This window comes from Aspergillus chevalieri, chromosome 2, assembly GCF_016861735.1.
Source record: "Aspergillus chevalieri M1 DNA, chromosome 2, nearly complete sequence".
NCBI classification, from domain to species: domain Eukaryota; kingdom Fungi; phylum Ascomycota; class Eurotiomycetes; order Eurotiales; family Aspergillaceae; genus Aspergillus; species Aspergillus chevalieri.
The window spans coordinates 2,724,142-2,739,762 of NC_057363.1; the positions used below are offsets into that span (position 1 = coordinate 2,724,142).

General features: G+C 46.6%; 5 protein-coding genes across 5 annotated transcripts; 3 read left to right on the forward strand and 2 right to left on the reverse strand.

Moving 5' to 3' along the window:
- Positions 1–2,141: 2,141 nt before the first annotated feature.
- ACHE_20957S (cytochrome P450) lies at positions 2,142–3,716 on the forward strand (the record flags this gene model as incomplete). Its single annotated transcript, XM_043285317.1, has 1 exon — positions 2,142–3,716. The coding sequence occupies one exon, from the start codon at positions 2,142–2,144 to the stop codon at positions 3,714–3,716; it is 1,575 nt and encodes a 524-aa protein (XP_043134021.1).
- A 1,573-nt stretch (positions 3,717–5,289) lies between these two features.
- ACHE_20958A (ankyrin repeat domain-containing protein) lies at positions 5,290–6,293 on the reverse strand (the record flags this gene model as incomplete). Its single annotated transcript, XM_043285318.1, has 2 exons — positions 5,290–5,782; positions 5,845–6,293. 2 exons carry the CDS (start codon positions 6,291–6,293, stop codon positions 5,290–5,292), a joined length of 942 nt encoding a protein of 313 aa, XP_043134022.1.
- A 2,060-nt stretch (positions 6,294–8,353) lies between these two features.
- On the forward strand, positions 8,354–9,403 carry ACHE_20959S (DUF3632 domain-containing protein; the record flags this gene model as incomplete). The annotated part of the gene is made up of 1 exon (XM_043285320.1): positions 8,354–9,403. One exon carries the CDS (start codon positions 8,354–8,356, stop codon positions 9,401–9,403), a length of 1,050 nt encoding a protein of 349 aa, XP_043134023.1.
- A 1,894-nt stretch (positions 9,404–11,297) lies between these two features.
- Positions 11,298–11,701, forward strand: ACHE_20960S (uncharacterized protein; the record flags this gene model as incomplete). The annotated part of the gene is made up of 3 exons (XM_043285321.1): positions 11,298–11,417; positions 11,481–11,567; positions 11,630–11,701. The coding sequence occupies 3 exons, from the start codon at positions 11,298–11,300 to the stop codon at positions 11,699–11,701; spliced, it is 279 nt and encodes a 92-aa protein (XP_043134024.1).
- A 3,137-nt stretch (positions 11,702–14,838) lies between these two features.
- Positions 14,839–15,621, reverse strand: ACHE_20961A (ankyrin repeat domain-containing protein; the record flags this gene model as incomplete). Its single annotated transcript, XM_043285322.1, has 1 exon — positions 14,839–15,621. One exon carries the CDS (start codon positions 15,619–15,621, stop codon positions 14,839–14,841), a length of 783 nt encoding a protein of 260 aa, XP_043134025.1.

Genomic DNA, 15,621 nt, shown 5'->3' on the forward strand with positions numbered 1-15,621 from the left:
ACAGAGACAGTGTCGCCTCAGTCTACAAGCCAAGATGCAGTGCATGTCTTTGCAAATGTGGGATATACTTATACTGAAGAACAGTCAATATATCCTCCTCAACGAGACAAATACCCCATAGGACCCTTGAAAGGACTCCCTGCTTCAGCCTCTAACCAAGCCTTCGTGACAAATATAGAAGAAGCCTGTCTAATAAGACATTTTATTGATGATCTAGCACCATGGGTATGTAATTACAGTAGCTGATATGCTGTATGAGACTGACATGATTAGTTTGATATTAGCGACCGAGACCACAATTTCTGCTTCACGGTCCCAGAGCGGGCAATGTTCTGTCCTGTTTTGCGTTATGCAATATTTACTGCATCGGCAGGGCACTTGACGCGGCCGTCTAGTCCTCATAGAAACTCAAATAATGTGATAATTTACAATGGGCTTCCTCTCCCTTGTCTACGATATGATTCTGCAATCCGCTACCACGACATTTGCATATCTCATCTGATCCAAGTCTCGAAGGATCCAAGCGGAGACTTCAATGAGGATGTCCTCGCAGCTGCCACTATCCTGCGATTCTTCGAACAGATCGACGGTAAGGAACATTTCATTTCTTTTTCAACTTCCACCCAAATACTGATCATTCATCAGCCCCAGCGGTAGGAGCTGACACAGGCACCTACCTCAATGCCATCCAATTCATCATCAACACCCAACGCGACAAATCATTCTACGCATATCAAACTATTGGTGGCCCAACACGCGACCAAAATGTTCACGACTCCCCGGCCCCATCCCTCTGCCACTCTGCATGTCTAGTTGCGCTCCGCCAGGAAATTTGGAGTGCCTGTCTCTACCAACACCCCTTTCGTCTTCCCATCTCCCCATATGATGAAAAAATCGTATTCGACGACACGACAAGCGAGTTTACCTGGGCAAACCGCATTTTGATTTGGTGCGCGGACCTGCTTAATTTCTGCTTCCATCGGGAATCGATGGATCACGACGAGACTCTTCGACGATGGACGGAGTTTAAGCGGTTTGAGGAGCGGTGGCAAGAGAATAAACCCCCTGCTTTCAAACCTGTTTACTATGCCGATCCAGATCCCAATGCGGGTATATTCTTTCCAACAATATGGCACATCAACTCTTGTCAGACACTGGGTGAGCAACACATTGAGTTGGGGCGCATTCTCCTAGCTGTGTCAGATCCAAGGATTTTTAGAATTGGACTAGGCGCGTCGTATGTAAATGCATCTCTGGAAACAGAACTAAGGGCTATTCTCAGGAGGCTGTGCGGATTGGGTGTTTCAAACTCAAAGTTCCAGCCAGCCCTGACAACTGCAGCCGTGGGTATATCGATGTGTGGGGAGTATTTTGCGGATCCACGGGAACAAAAGGCGTTGATTGATATTCTTGTAAATTTGGAGTTGAAACATGCATGGCCTACTGAAACAACAATTACGGCATTGAGGAGGGCTTGGGAGTTGAGGGCTTGCTAGGTTTCTTTTTTTTTTTTTGTTTTACCCGTACATATTGTGTTTAGATCTCTTCGGTGAAGTAGTTACAATTGTCAGTGAGCCTCTTTTTTATGCTCTGTCTAAAGTAGCCGTCTCTACTGAGAACATTGGGTTCCAGACCTCAATTATGTTAAATTGCATGGCTTCCCGACTCGACTCTTACAGCAATAGATAACTCAAGGGTCAGCGATAACGTGTCCCCTGAAGCCACTAGAACCTGTCTTGACTACAATTCACCTCGACCCTATCAGCAACAGCGATAAAATCCTCTTAACACCTTCACAATAGAAGACTCCTCATCGAGACAGGAAGGAAATAGTAATATGTGCGCCGTTGAATCAGATCGCGCAAGCACCCACGATCTACGTCACATGCAGTCCTTGGGACCAATTACTCAAAGAGGGAATTTTCCTATTTAGGAATATGGTGTACTTTTCTCGATTCCGAAATCAACCACCACAACATGAAGGTGTTCGATGAATTAGCATCTAGAAAAAATAATGATTATTTGGGAATTATACCCCGTCATGCACTCTTCCACGACCAAGATATAAGACCTCTCCCTTCCTCGCTCATTATCTCCCAACTCCCTCCAACAGCAAAAAACCAAAATCCAAAACCACCATAATGCTAGGCCCCATTGTATTCACAGGCTCAGCTGTTGCAGCCCTTGTCTACATCTTCATCCTCCCTGTGATCCTCTACTTCTACGACCCCAAAGGCCTCCGCAAATACGCCAACTACTCCTCTCTTTCTGGCCTCACGGACCTCCGCCATTGTTACCTCAGCGCCTGCGGCTACCGCTCCAAGGCCCTCTATGAAGCACACAAGGAGACAAAAACACCTATACTCCGCACAGGACCTAATACTCTCTCGTTTGGGGACATCCGCGCTATTCATGATATCTACGGACACGGCACGAAATGCATTAAGGACCTCAGCTATACCCTTCAGGGTGGTTCGCATACACATTTGTTCGACGTAGTGGATAAGGTGGACCATTCACGCAAGCGAAAGAGATTTGCTGCAGCGTTTGCGATTAAGAACCTAGAACGCTGGGAGTTCAAGGTCGCTGAGACGACGCAGCGGTTGTTGAATGGGATGGATGCGCATTGTACGAAGCCGCTGAAGCGGGGGCAAATCATTTCGGAGCCCGAGGATGTGAACTTTGATTTCGGAGAGTGGGTCTATTTCTTCACGATTGAAGCGATTAATAACATTGCGTTGTCATCGAAGATGGATCTCATGGATAAGGGGTCGGATGTTGTCACGGCGCAGAAGAAGGATGGCACGCTGTATAAAGCGCGATACCGCGAGGCGCAAAATAATATGGCGCTTGCGGGGTCGGTGTTTGTGTGGGATTACAAGCACTTTCCTTTGATTTCGAAGCTTTCAAAATTAAGTCCCAAGTGGCGTGATGTATGGAAAAAGGGAGAGCCCTGGGGTGATATCGTATACCACCAAGCCGCCACGCGACTGCAGCGGTACATGGCTGGTGAGAAACTGGACGATTTCTTTGGATCTTTGATGGAGGATAAACAGGGGAACCCTAATAACCTCGAATGGGGTGAAATTGTCGCAGAAGTCGGCGCCATCATCAACGCCGGCGCCGATACCACCTCCATTGCCTTGACGAACGTCCTGGAACTCCTCCTCCACAATCCACAACACCTGCACACGCTACGGCAAGAGATTGATAAGGCCCTCGACGAAGATGAGGTCCTCGCCCCATATGACAAAGTTAAGAACCTCCCCTTTCTCCGCGCCTGTCTCGATGAGGGCCTCCGCATTTCCCCTCCCACATCGGCCGGCTTACCCCGACGCACACCACCGGAGGGCGCCCAGATTCTAGGTCAATGGATTCCAGGCAACACGAGTGTCTCAATGACCATCTACGCAACACACAGGGATCCTGAAATATTCCCAGACCCTGAAGAGTATAGACCAGAGAGGTGGATGGATCCAGAGGCGAGAAAGCGGATGGAGCCGTATTTCATCCCATTTTCTGCGGGGGCTCGTGCCTGTTTGGGTAGGAATATTACTTACCTGGAGCAAATGGTTTTGCTGGCTTCGATTGTGCATCGATATGAGTTTGCATTAAAGTCGCCGGGCTTTAAGCTTATTCGGAGGGAAGCGGCTAACTTACTTGTCGGGGAGTTGCCAATTAAGATCTGGAGAAGGGAGATGGAGCCAGAGGTATAATTAAATCAGGTCGTAGTACCGATGATGAAGGCGAGGTGTCGCTGTCAGATGAAGCAAAGAACGATGAATACGAGGAGAGAACAACAGAAAGTATGAACATGTGAATGAGGTAGTTGAATACTTATCAAATATTTGTTGAATATTCATTCAATACAACAAGAGGTTTGCCAGAATCAAATTGGTCTTGCTAGTAAAGTCTGTAGGGATAGTTATTTTTTTGATCATTGTAATGTCTAGGTCTGATCGTCGCTATATCATGCAACCCACTTGTAAGAGGTCATGGGATGCCCTGGTCCAGGTTGCCTGTGTCTAACGAGGTGCTGGGTCCAGGCCATTCCAAGTTGCTTGCACAACCCACTGCTCTACCAGTTGTATCCTCCCTCACCGCTTGACAAAATTATACACATGTATGTATTAGAACAAATCGTTCGAAATTTCATGGGGTGTCACGCGATCTCAGAGAGTGTTCAAGCTCAGAGGTATCTTGTCTCCTGCCTAGGCGATACCACATCCACTGGAAGAATAAGCCCCAGTTTCGGTCTCGAGTACGAATCGAGTAGACAGTTGTTGGATGGTTTTCGTAACCCGTTTTCCTCTGATAGTGTGGTTTGGGTGGTTGCTGTCCGAGCAGGTGAGAATTCTGCACTTCAGCAGCCGCCCGCGCCATGTTGGGTTCTTTCAGCTTCCCCTCGAGAGGGTACTGACACTGAACACCACGAGAAGGTAGAAATCCATCGTCCTAACTACTTCAAGCTCGACCTTGATTACATCGGAAGCTATTTTTCCGCTCCGGTTCCTCTTTGAAACGAGCGGGTAGCTCAGGATCGGGGAATCGGGGAGTCGATAATCCGGACTGCACGAGGCTATATGACCAGAGTATTATCCAATTAGAAGAATGTTATATTGAAACCTATTAACACCATTGATAGCAGAATGCTGAATGAGTGCTTAACCATCTAAAGCGTACGGCTATGATGTCCCTATTTAAGTACAAGGATTCTTCCGTTTCCGGTAATCAGGCCGCTTTCAGTAATCGGGCCGACTATTAATCCATCGTTGCAGCGGGGTCGCTCGGATTGTAGCTCAAAAGGGAAATCGGGAGTTGATTTATTCCGGACTAGACGAGGTCTATATGGAGAGGATAGCTGAAGGTATAGACGTATTGCCTAACGTACGTGCGCGTACGCAGCTGATTGGGTGCTTAACTTCTAAATGTGCGTACGCGCTGGCCTATACAAGAATCTCCTGGCTTCGGTAATCGGACCGACTATTCGTCCGATCGATTCTCATCACTTTCATCAATGGTTTTACAAGTATGAAGTGGATAACTCGGAGGAACTAGCTTCCGGCTTAGCAGACGTTCTTTCTCTCCCTATCGAATCCTTCCTGTATATAGCTAGATAATAGCTTTTGGGGTCTAGCTTCTTACACCTGTATAATAGCGCACTGCAGGATATGGACACCATTCAACTCTGGCTATAGATTATGTCGTGTGAAGCCTTAACTTATCATCAGTCTTCTTCATACAAGGTCGTTGAGTACACAATAATAATAGACAGATGCATATAGTTGTTTACTGCCCATCCAAAATCTTCACAGCCTCATGGTACCCATTTTCCACCGCCAGATCCCTCGCAGTCTTACCCTGAAAATCTCTCAATCCAGCGTCAATCCCCTTCTCCAACAGAAACCGCACACAGCCAAGTGCATTGGACATAACCGCGCAATGTAGCGCTGTCTCCATCGTATCCCTTCTCCACGAATCCATGCTCGAGAACTCGTGTTTCCGTTGGTTTATATCAATCCCGGTTTTCTCCAGCAGCCATGCCAGGACCTCAATGCGCTCCTCCTCCGTGCTGTAGCCTACGCGACCATGTGCGGCGCAATGTAAAGCGTTGCTACGGCGGAAGTCACCACCGTGTGCAGCTAGGAGCTCTAGTACTGGGATGAAGGCATATTCACCAGCATGGCTGAGCACGTCAATGTTTTTTCCAATGTTTTGAGAGTTGGGGTCTGCGCCGTGGATGAGGCACCACCGAACGCGGGGTTCGCTGTTGACAACCTTCCTGCTTCCATTAGCAATTGTGCACTTGCGTTATGGTCCCCTAAGAAAGGTTAGAGACGCTACCTTAATATTGAACACTGATACGCTGACACCGGCTCATTGATATCCCATCCAAACTCCTGAAAAAGCTCCAACACAGCAAATGAATACGTCGCCATCGCCCTCCGCACAGCAATCCTCGAGACTGCCCACCGCCGTTCCTCAAGTAAATACTGAATAACATTTACCTGATCCTTCTTCGCAGCCTGGATCATCAGCCGATTGAGCATGAAGTAGATGGGGTCAATTTTCTCCGGCTCCCGGTACGGACCGGGGGGGAATGGAAGGTCCAGCGCCCGATGCACCTCCTCTATTTCTGGTGGCGATAACTTGAAGCCTAGACGCTCTTCAAGGGGAATGCTGTTATCTGTGTTTTGCGATTCCCATTGGGAAAGTTGGGCTTGGAGACGCGTAAGGTCGCCATGATTGGCGCTGACTTCCATTTCGTACCCGAGAGAGTTGGTAAACGTCATTGTATATTATCTGGAACGGATAATCGTAGTATGATAATGGTATTCATGGAAAATGTAAACGGAGGACCTGTGAATAACTATATCGGGTTAGTCTTACCGTTTTAGGTTTAGCGCCCCAATACGCCGTCACGTAACCTCCCTTCGACGCTCCCGACATAAAAGACCCGACCTCGCCCTCTTCGTTCTCCATTTCTCTTTCACTCTCCCCTCCATCCCCTCTATTTTGCACCCATCGCTGCGTCCTGAAATTTTGCGCACCTAACCGGAACACCCGTCCGCCCCACCCGCTCCCCCCTTCAAACATTGTCTGTCCTGCCCGTTCAGCTTGTTGACATATCAGTCCTCGATTCGATAATCTACTCTTTCGCCAGAGTCTGTTCTGTTGCCTCTTCCATGTGACCTGCCCCTTTGGTCTATGCTCGTCATTTCTGTCATGTTTCATCGCGGCTTGGTTGCCTAGTGATTACAGGTGCTGCGCCCTCTCGCCCCTATCCAATGGCATAAATACCTTAGCAAATATCGTCTCAGGCAGAATTGTGACACCGGGGCTGTATAATGCAACCTCGGAGGGCCGAAATAAGATAGGTGTACGGAGTTGAGCGCATTAGCACCGGATTGTCATCATCGTCAGTTTCTCTTGCCTTTCTTGCACGGCACAGATGTTTGGGGGGCAATATCCCGATAGTACCAGCCAATGGCGAAAACCGCGCAGTCTAGCCTGTCTTCGGCCAATACACGAATGCTCGCATGCTCAGTTCTGCCCAGGGGCACGCAATCACCTCGCAAATGAGACCAAATGTGCGATTATGATGGATCAGGGCGTCGCCAGCAGGCGGTGAGAGATTTTTTGGTGATCCGTAGTTTCTCGTCATGGAACTGGCATGGTCTCACAACTTGTGCGCAAGGGTGTGAATTAGAGAAGCTGGTCGGGATCTTCTTCGCCGAGCAAAGGGCGAATTTTGCCTTACGTTCGATCTTCGCCTACTAAATAGAGTACAATTTCAGTCACATAGTAAGCCTGTGGTTTAATAGTCTTCCCTGTCCTGATCTCCGTCCATTTTGTGAGTCCCTTATTCCAATATTCTTCCCGTATCTATCACCCTCGCCATGTCAAATGCTAAATTTCGCCTGAAGCCCTTTCTCAGAATATACGCAGTCTCCGCAGGATCTTCTTAATAATTGCCACTACCCAAAGTCTGTCTCGATCAGAGTCAGTCCTTACTTCACAGTCAGTTCAAAAGGGTCGAATTCGCATTACCAAGCTGCCCTTGACTTTTCTCTTGCTACTAACTGATTGCTACATTGATGGGCTGTCCTTTTGGTATAACTTCCATAGGCTTGACGATTCCATCAACGCATAACGGCCTGGAGGATTTGAAATAACTGTAGATCGGCATACGGAGTACGGAGTACTTTTGATGATGATTTGATGATGATGATTATGCCCAATTCATTTACCCAATGTAGCTAGCACTGTATATATGCTGCTATGTATGCGCGAGTGCCGTCGGGCCCGCCGACAGCTAAAAGGTTTTCGCTAGGCCCCATGACGATCCAGAGCGGCTCTCAGACCAAGCATCCAGTTGGTCGCATTGAACGTAACATTGAAATAATGCTAATGTATGTAGGCCATCTCATCACATTCTCTTCATGTACAGCTCAGCCTTGCGAGTTTCCAGTCTTACTCGCAGCAACGCAGGGTTTGTGACCTGTCACGTAGTACCTGCTGGATGGCTGCATGATTGACATGTACTTCTGTCTTGGCTGCCGGCTGATCGACAACCAACAAAGAAAATAGTTCAGCCCATCAGCGCATACACGAGTCCAAATTCAGATATTGGGCTGTCAGCCTGTCAGAACCTACGTTGCTGCCTAGTAGGGGTCCAGGAGGGTCCCCACCCTGGGAGAGAAATCTCTCTGTCCCCTCGTTCAAGTTGACCCTTACAACGATTTAAGTCCCCGTCTGGTTCCACCATATCAACTCTTTCACTTCCCCACTGTCTTCTTTCTCTTACCCGAATTCTAATTGAATCATCATTCAACATTGTCAGCTTTCCAAAATGGACCACCTCTGTGATTCTCTGCTGAGCTCTCTGCCTAGAGACACACCTTCTACCGCAACGATCGACCATGCTCGCAGAGATCAGGAAGGTACACGCCAGTCTGTCGCTCGGGGTGAATTCAAAGAGGTTCGAGACATGGCCTTCAGTAACCGGACCTGGGTCGTTACCAGCCGATACTGCGATATTGGAGATGGTGTAGACTCCCTTGAAGGCCACATTCATTCCCTGTGGTATATGTACTACGAGCTTGGCCGAAAAATCTCCTCCGAATCACCTGAACATGAGGGAATAGTCCTCGATATCCTCCGCATTCAAGGAATGGGGCCGTTGACTAGACCTGCACGCGGAGTCTATGGAATTGATATCGCAAGAACCGTCGACGGTACACTGTGGAACGATCTCCCCTTCTTGGTTGGCGATATGACCGATTTCTGGGTCAATCACGGTGCTTCTATGTCGGGAACACACCGTCTCAACTTTGCAACATTCCTGGCTAAACTTGCATCCACTCGCGTCGCTAAGGATAGGCTGTGCCAAGTTGCTCTTCTGGTCTTCCGTACTCTCTTTGAAAGCCCTCAAGCACTTCGCACTGGGGAAGAGTCAGACGAGGAAGACCTCAACCGAGGTACCAAGCAGCTTGAGGTCTTTCATCTGTTACCAGCTGCTGTTGCTTGGCTGAAAATAGCAAGCCACAACCTCCTTTTGCTATCAGAAGTGTATTGGAACGACTGCCCTAGCCACATCAGCAAGGGTGGTGAGGAGTTCCTCGAATCGGAGCTCGGACAGCGATCACCTGCTGGATTCTCGCCATGGAGATACATGTTCTGGCTGAAGCGACTTCATGAGATTCAGGAAGAAGCTAAGGAGGCCAATGAGAAAGCCCTGGAGGAGCTTGCCACTGATGGCATCCAGTATATGATCAACACAATCAAGCAAAGGAATGCTGAGGTCCTCAGGGTTTACAAGAATGGTGGCGATGCCCTGCATCAGGATAAGCATCTTTCGTGCCTAAAGCCCCTTGCACGCGTTGAGGAGCCAGAGTCGTAAAGACTTGGATGAAGTTTCGAAGGAAAACTCGAAAATGCCATGTAGACATTCCCCTTTCCTCTCTTTCTTTCTCGGCCTCTTGAGTCTTCAAGTTGAATGTCACTCTCTCTGCTCCTTACTGTCAATCTTTTATCAAATCTACATCTGCTCTGTCTTTTAGAATGAAGCAGTGGCGTGAATGCCTTTTATATCTAAATTCCACGTCCATAATAGATCTATCCACATATCCTTGAATTATGCCTCTACTCGGTTGAACTTGGGCGTACTCAGTGACCATCTAAATAACTAGTAAACTAACTAGTTAACATATGAGTCTACAATATATATGACTAAGAATATCGTGTATTTCTCGGGTTATTGGATTCTCCGGTCCGATAGAAAGTACCATCATCTAGGGACGCAAAATCCTGGCGGTTTTGGATGGGGGCGATTCAGCGCTCGCTATCCAACACGGATGGAAAGCCAGCCGTTTCTACTCCATAGCGTCAAATTCTGTTCTTTTGTCAATCCCAAGGTCCTCATGTTTCATTTGCCGACTAATCAGATGATATTCAATCCACTCCAGCGAGCCTGAGACATAGAAGAGATACAAGGCCATTGGCCGACTTTTCTTTTACCCCCTTAGGCAATTATTACGTAGGCCCTAAGTACCAAAATAATACTGGAGCCTTGAGGTCTTAGTGTACTCACAGGTCCGTCTGTAGTTCCTCCGTACGGCAAAATAACGCGTCCATCTCCACTTCAACGATTTCTGAGATTATATACTATACGAAGCTAAAAACTAGTCTTCATAATGACGACTTTGTCAATTTTGGCCTTTCTATTTCAAAGGACTTTTGATGACCATATCTACTATTTAGATTGTGACCCCGAAATTATTTCAGCCCTAGGCGAGAATCAGATCCGGGTCGGGCCGGACCACAAAAGACTTGGCGCATGAAACTTGGCGCATGAAAGGAATTGATGGCCGGATGAATCGCTGATCATTATTTGTCGCTTCAAAAGGCTTAGTGCATGAATTTCACTGAATGCACTATTGCTCCAGAGAAGACTGCTGCCGTAAGAAAAAGAAACGAGGTTTCTAATTCATGATTTCTTTTTCTTGCCCTTCAAACACTGTACATAAGTCCTAGAAGCTACATACAGAGTATTGCGGGCTGAAATAGACGCATCTACCCATGAGGCTCTCATTCCAAGGTTTTTGCGAACCTCTGGCGAACCTGCGGCTAATTCACTCCACCTCCTTGTTTTGTATATCCAGATCTTACATACTTTCACATTGCATATGCCTTGAAGCTTGCAGTGTTACATCGCATAAACGCCCTAGTTCTTCGGACTTTCGCCCCAGCCTTGCAGCAGGCCACAAGGCTGTGTATGCAGGGTTTGCGGCTCGACCGATGGGGCAGATCAGTAGTACCGTTAGCATTGCCTATTCTATACCCCGCATGAACGACATACTCATCTATTCGGGGATCTGAAGATCATTCATTCCTCCTTCCAACATCACCGAGAATGTAAGGCCACCCAGAACTTCAATATTTTGCTATCTGATTAGTTGCCTCGATCCTTCTGCACGGGCTATCACGCCCCAAAGTGGTACAATTACCAACAACTCGACTACTTTACCTAAAAGATCATACCAACTAACAAGTTGAGTTTTTTGGATATATGAGGCAAATCTTTAATTGGATAGCTTGGATGATCTTTCGACCGCGGCCCCAATGATGACTGCATCGAAGTTGAGGATGGTATTTGTCAAATATCGCAGGAAGTATTCGGCATTGTCTATATAAGACACCTTCATGGCGCTCCAATTTGTAAAGTATCAATCTCATCAACACCATTTCTCTCTCAACTACTATACCGCAATCTTCTACAAGACCAATCTTCCACCATGCAGATCACCAGCATTGCCATTGTCCTCTTCGCCGCAATGGGCGCGGTTGCCAACCCCATCGCGACCGAGTCGGACAATCTTGATGCCCGAGACGTACAGCTTAGTAAATTCGGAGGAGTAAGTTCTTCTTATGAGATGTCTATATAGAGATAACACTAACTTTTCTGAACCACTTTACAGGAATGCAGCTTGAAACACAACACGTGCACATACCTAAAGGGTGGAAAGAACCACGTAGTCAATTGCGGTTCGGCTGCCAACAAGAAGGTAAATTCCGATTCGATTCCGGGCCAATTGATCTGTTCTTATCATTTAATCTTCATCTACAGTGCAAGTCTGATCGCCACCACTGTGAATACGATGAGCACCACAAGACGGTTGACTGCCAGACCCCAGTTTGAACCAATTATACAGTTCCGCAAGAAACAGAATCCTTGGCTGTTTTGATTATTCTCTAGCTTATCATAGGCCTGAGATAGTTCGTGTCTCTCTATGCCAATGATTTTACGTCAAGGAGGGCTTGGAACAAGCAGCGGATTCTGTCTGTATTGGGGTGATGTATTCGTACATTCCCAGTGTTTCTCTTTGTTTACAGTTCTCGTTATCACCACACTCATTCGGTATCTAGCTAGCTCTACTTTTATCAAAATGTTTATTGACTGCCTATTCTATTGAGTAATATTACTAGTAGCAGTAGCATTTCTGACAGTTTTCAAGGTTGTTGGCCAGCTGTACAGTACGTCCCGTAACTGGTGTCACCAGTCACACTCTTCGATTGTTTCTTGAACCCTAATAGCCAAGATACGTTAGTCTATATTAAGGATTTTTCCGGGTATCTGTTACAAACCTAGCCACATCAGCCTTACGTGACTATGCGGGGAGTCAAGGCAGAATCATTGGATAGCAGGTTGCGATGGAAATGCAGGAAGGAACAAGGATCAAGTTGATATCCCAGAAGGAATCACGTGATCCCCTACCATTTATCTACCATGAATGGTATACGAGATGGTATACGCTACCATACCGTCGACCACAGAAGGTATACAGGATGGTAGGAGAAGCGGAGGATATATAAGGACACTCATTCATGTACTTAGTTCAGTTCTTCGCAATCAATCTAGTTAATCAAGCATTGGTTACCTTCTAGTTTCTGACTCGTCCGCACTTAACCAACAACCCAGTATACGTACTCGGTTGGCCTTGTTTCTCTATTCGTTACCTTTACCGTTTCTACTTGTTGATTATCTTACGGAGCCTGGAGGGGGCGATATACCCATCAACACATACGACATACCGAACCGGACCCGGAGGGGCATTGAGCATACAATTACTTGGGAGACACTTAGGGTAAGTGTCCAGTCTCGAAATACAACTAACTAGAACCCTAGGTACGACACGAGAGAAGCCAGGTTGTGACAGTAGGTATAACACCATGTGGGACTGAGCGCTTAGTTTTAAGGAGCCGGATATAGCCCGTAGCTCCCCATCCAATCAAGCAAGATAATGGACTAGTGGAGACTTTGCTTAACGGCTCGCTTATGCAGCCCCTATGCCCTGATCTACTGTGGAATGGGGATCCAGTTCTCCCCTCAGTGACTGCGGCAATCGGCTATCTCTGTCATAGCCTGTCTTAAAAGTGGGTCTGGTCCAAAGGATTTAGCATATATTAGCAAACCCCCAAAGACAAGATTGATAGATGAAGTCATATTTAGACTAGGTACCAAGATTGACTTGAGACTGCCTGGTATGGGGGCATGTCAAGCAAATGTGCATCCTCATAGCCTGGCCAGGCGTAGAGAATATATATATATACATACAGTTGAGAGTTAGTACTTCATACAAGGAGAATACCATATATAACTCACAAGATAAGCACTAGTCATTGAGCCTGTGACAGGACGCATTGGCATCTCTAGTACCAAGGCATATTTGACACACTCTCAGTAGCCTCAGTGGGGTTGGTGATTGTATACCCTCCACTCATTGGCAAAAAAATAAAAAAAAATACAACCAGAAATTCAGGATGATCCTGAATGCCAATGTTGCTGGGTCAGGTGAAATGCAGTCTTCCAAATATTTTCAAACTATCAAATTCAAATACTGACTTCATCCTGAGCTATCCTGTCCAAATGGCCCCAAAGGAATTAGCTTGATGGTGGAGTAACCATCATTTACTCTTGGCCATTATACCTATTCCAAATGACCACTCTTGTTTTGTTTTTTTGCCGCCATTGTAGGATTGTACATCCCATGTTAGCACAATCCAGGTGCACAGCATCCATGCAGATTATTTGACTGCCTGCTGCGCCAACGACGATCGATTCCTGGCCTAGGATCTAGCCTTGAATCCAACAAAAATGCCGCAACCCAAGAGATGGATATCTAGTTGGCTGCTTTAAGTCTACAAGTAAATGAAATTAGTAAAAGAATAGGCTGATCAATTTAAAAATTATAAGATCTACAATTCCCAATCCGGCGCCTCCGGCGAGCACGTCGGATGAGAGCGCCACCAGCTCTCAAGATGACGAGTTCTCACCTTCTTGTAGTGTCTACTCTTTCAGTACTCATCGTGTAATGAGGAAACAAAGAATCCCCCATGGCGGTGATTTGCGGACATGTTACAGCTCTTGACGCGTCCGCACTCGCTCGGCGCAAAGAATGGTTGATGACAACAAGGAATAGCTAGTATCGCAAGCCTGAACGTCAAAAGATAGGGTATGATGAGATGTCCAATGGCACTCTGCTGTGGCATTATCCTGTGTAATGTCAAACTCTTTTCGTATTTAGATGCAGATATAGAGAATACGTCCATCGTAGCCTCAAGGGCTCGGTATGAATGATAAATTGATTAAATCGATCTATCGACCCCATCGGGCATTTTGCCAAAGGTGGTGTTACTTGTTTTGCAAGTTTTTCCTCAAGTCCGTCTTCTTTTTAGCCATTATTCTAGTGTTCATACTCCTGCATTATGGTGCCAGCCCCTAGGTGTTTTGTAGGGTTCTTGTTAACATTTGTGGGGTTGTGAGTGAATATGTTTGAAAGAAAGGGTGGGCTGTCATGGGCTCTGTTGTGGGCTCTAACTGGTTGATACTAATGAAATGATATTTCTATCTAAACTAGTCTAGTCCTCAACCAGAATGTCGAATCTGGAGAAGAAAAGAGAAGAGAAAACCTATTTACATGAAGAAATTTGTAGCGGTTGTGCGGCATCACTAAGCAGCTGTTTGCCTTAGTTGCTTGCATGGTATGGCTTGCCATGTTGATGTTGTTTATCGATAATGGTGCAGTGCTGTGCTGAGCTGTCACAAGACCCTGTTCGAATCAGTGACAACATAGATACAATGCGGAGTAGGTGGCTATGCACGTAGTATATCCTTTACTAGCAAAACAGGTACCAAGTCATTTAGCTCGAATAGCAACACTTCTTTCTGCAGAGTCAAAGTTATCTGGCTGTCTATAAAAAACTTGATGACGTTAGATAATTGGTATGTTAGAACATGAACTTAGATTCTGTTGGAAGTAAATACAATCAACCATCTTATTGTTGCAACTTGTTCAAGAACTCTATCACCTCTGGATGGCCATTCTCTTGCGCAACCATCAACGGCGTCCGTCCATCCTCATCCTTCAAGTCTGGATTTGCCCCATGATTGAGTAGAAAGACAACTGCATCAATACGTCCCACCTTTGCTGCCTGATGCAGTGCAGTAACCCCCTCAATATAGTCAATGCATTCCTCAGCCCGATCCTTTGCATCATCATTCACATCTGCTCCATGTTGAAACAGTAAGTTCATCATTTCAAACCGGCCATACTCTGCTGCCATTGCCAACGCGCCTAGTCCATTGACCTTGGCACCATATTGAATAAGCAGCTCTGCCATCTCCATGAAATTTCCTTTCACAGCCATATTCAAGGCCGGATTGAGGTCTGCCAGTGGGTTACGGTTCGGGTCCGCCCCATGCTGTAGGAGGTATCTAGTCAAGTCCATCTGATTGCAACTTGCAGTTGCGGCAATGTAACCACCTACTCGATCCTCCTTGTGGTTCACATCCAATCCAGCTGGAACAAGGATCTGTAAGAGTTCCAAGCTCATAGCCTGCGACACTGCGCCGTACACCCAATCATTCAATCTGGCACCATGGGAAATGCAAGCCCGCACTAGAGTGTAATCCTTGCTCATGATGGCTCGGCACAAAATGTGTTCAAGGGACAGTTGGGATTCACCCAGTACGGGATTCTGACAATCAAGAAGTGATTTCCATTTGCTGAGCTGTTCCTCTGAAGCTGGGGACCAAATCACTTTCCAATCTTCTACCAT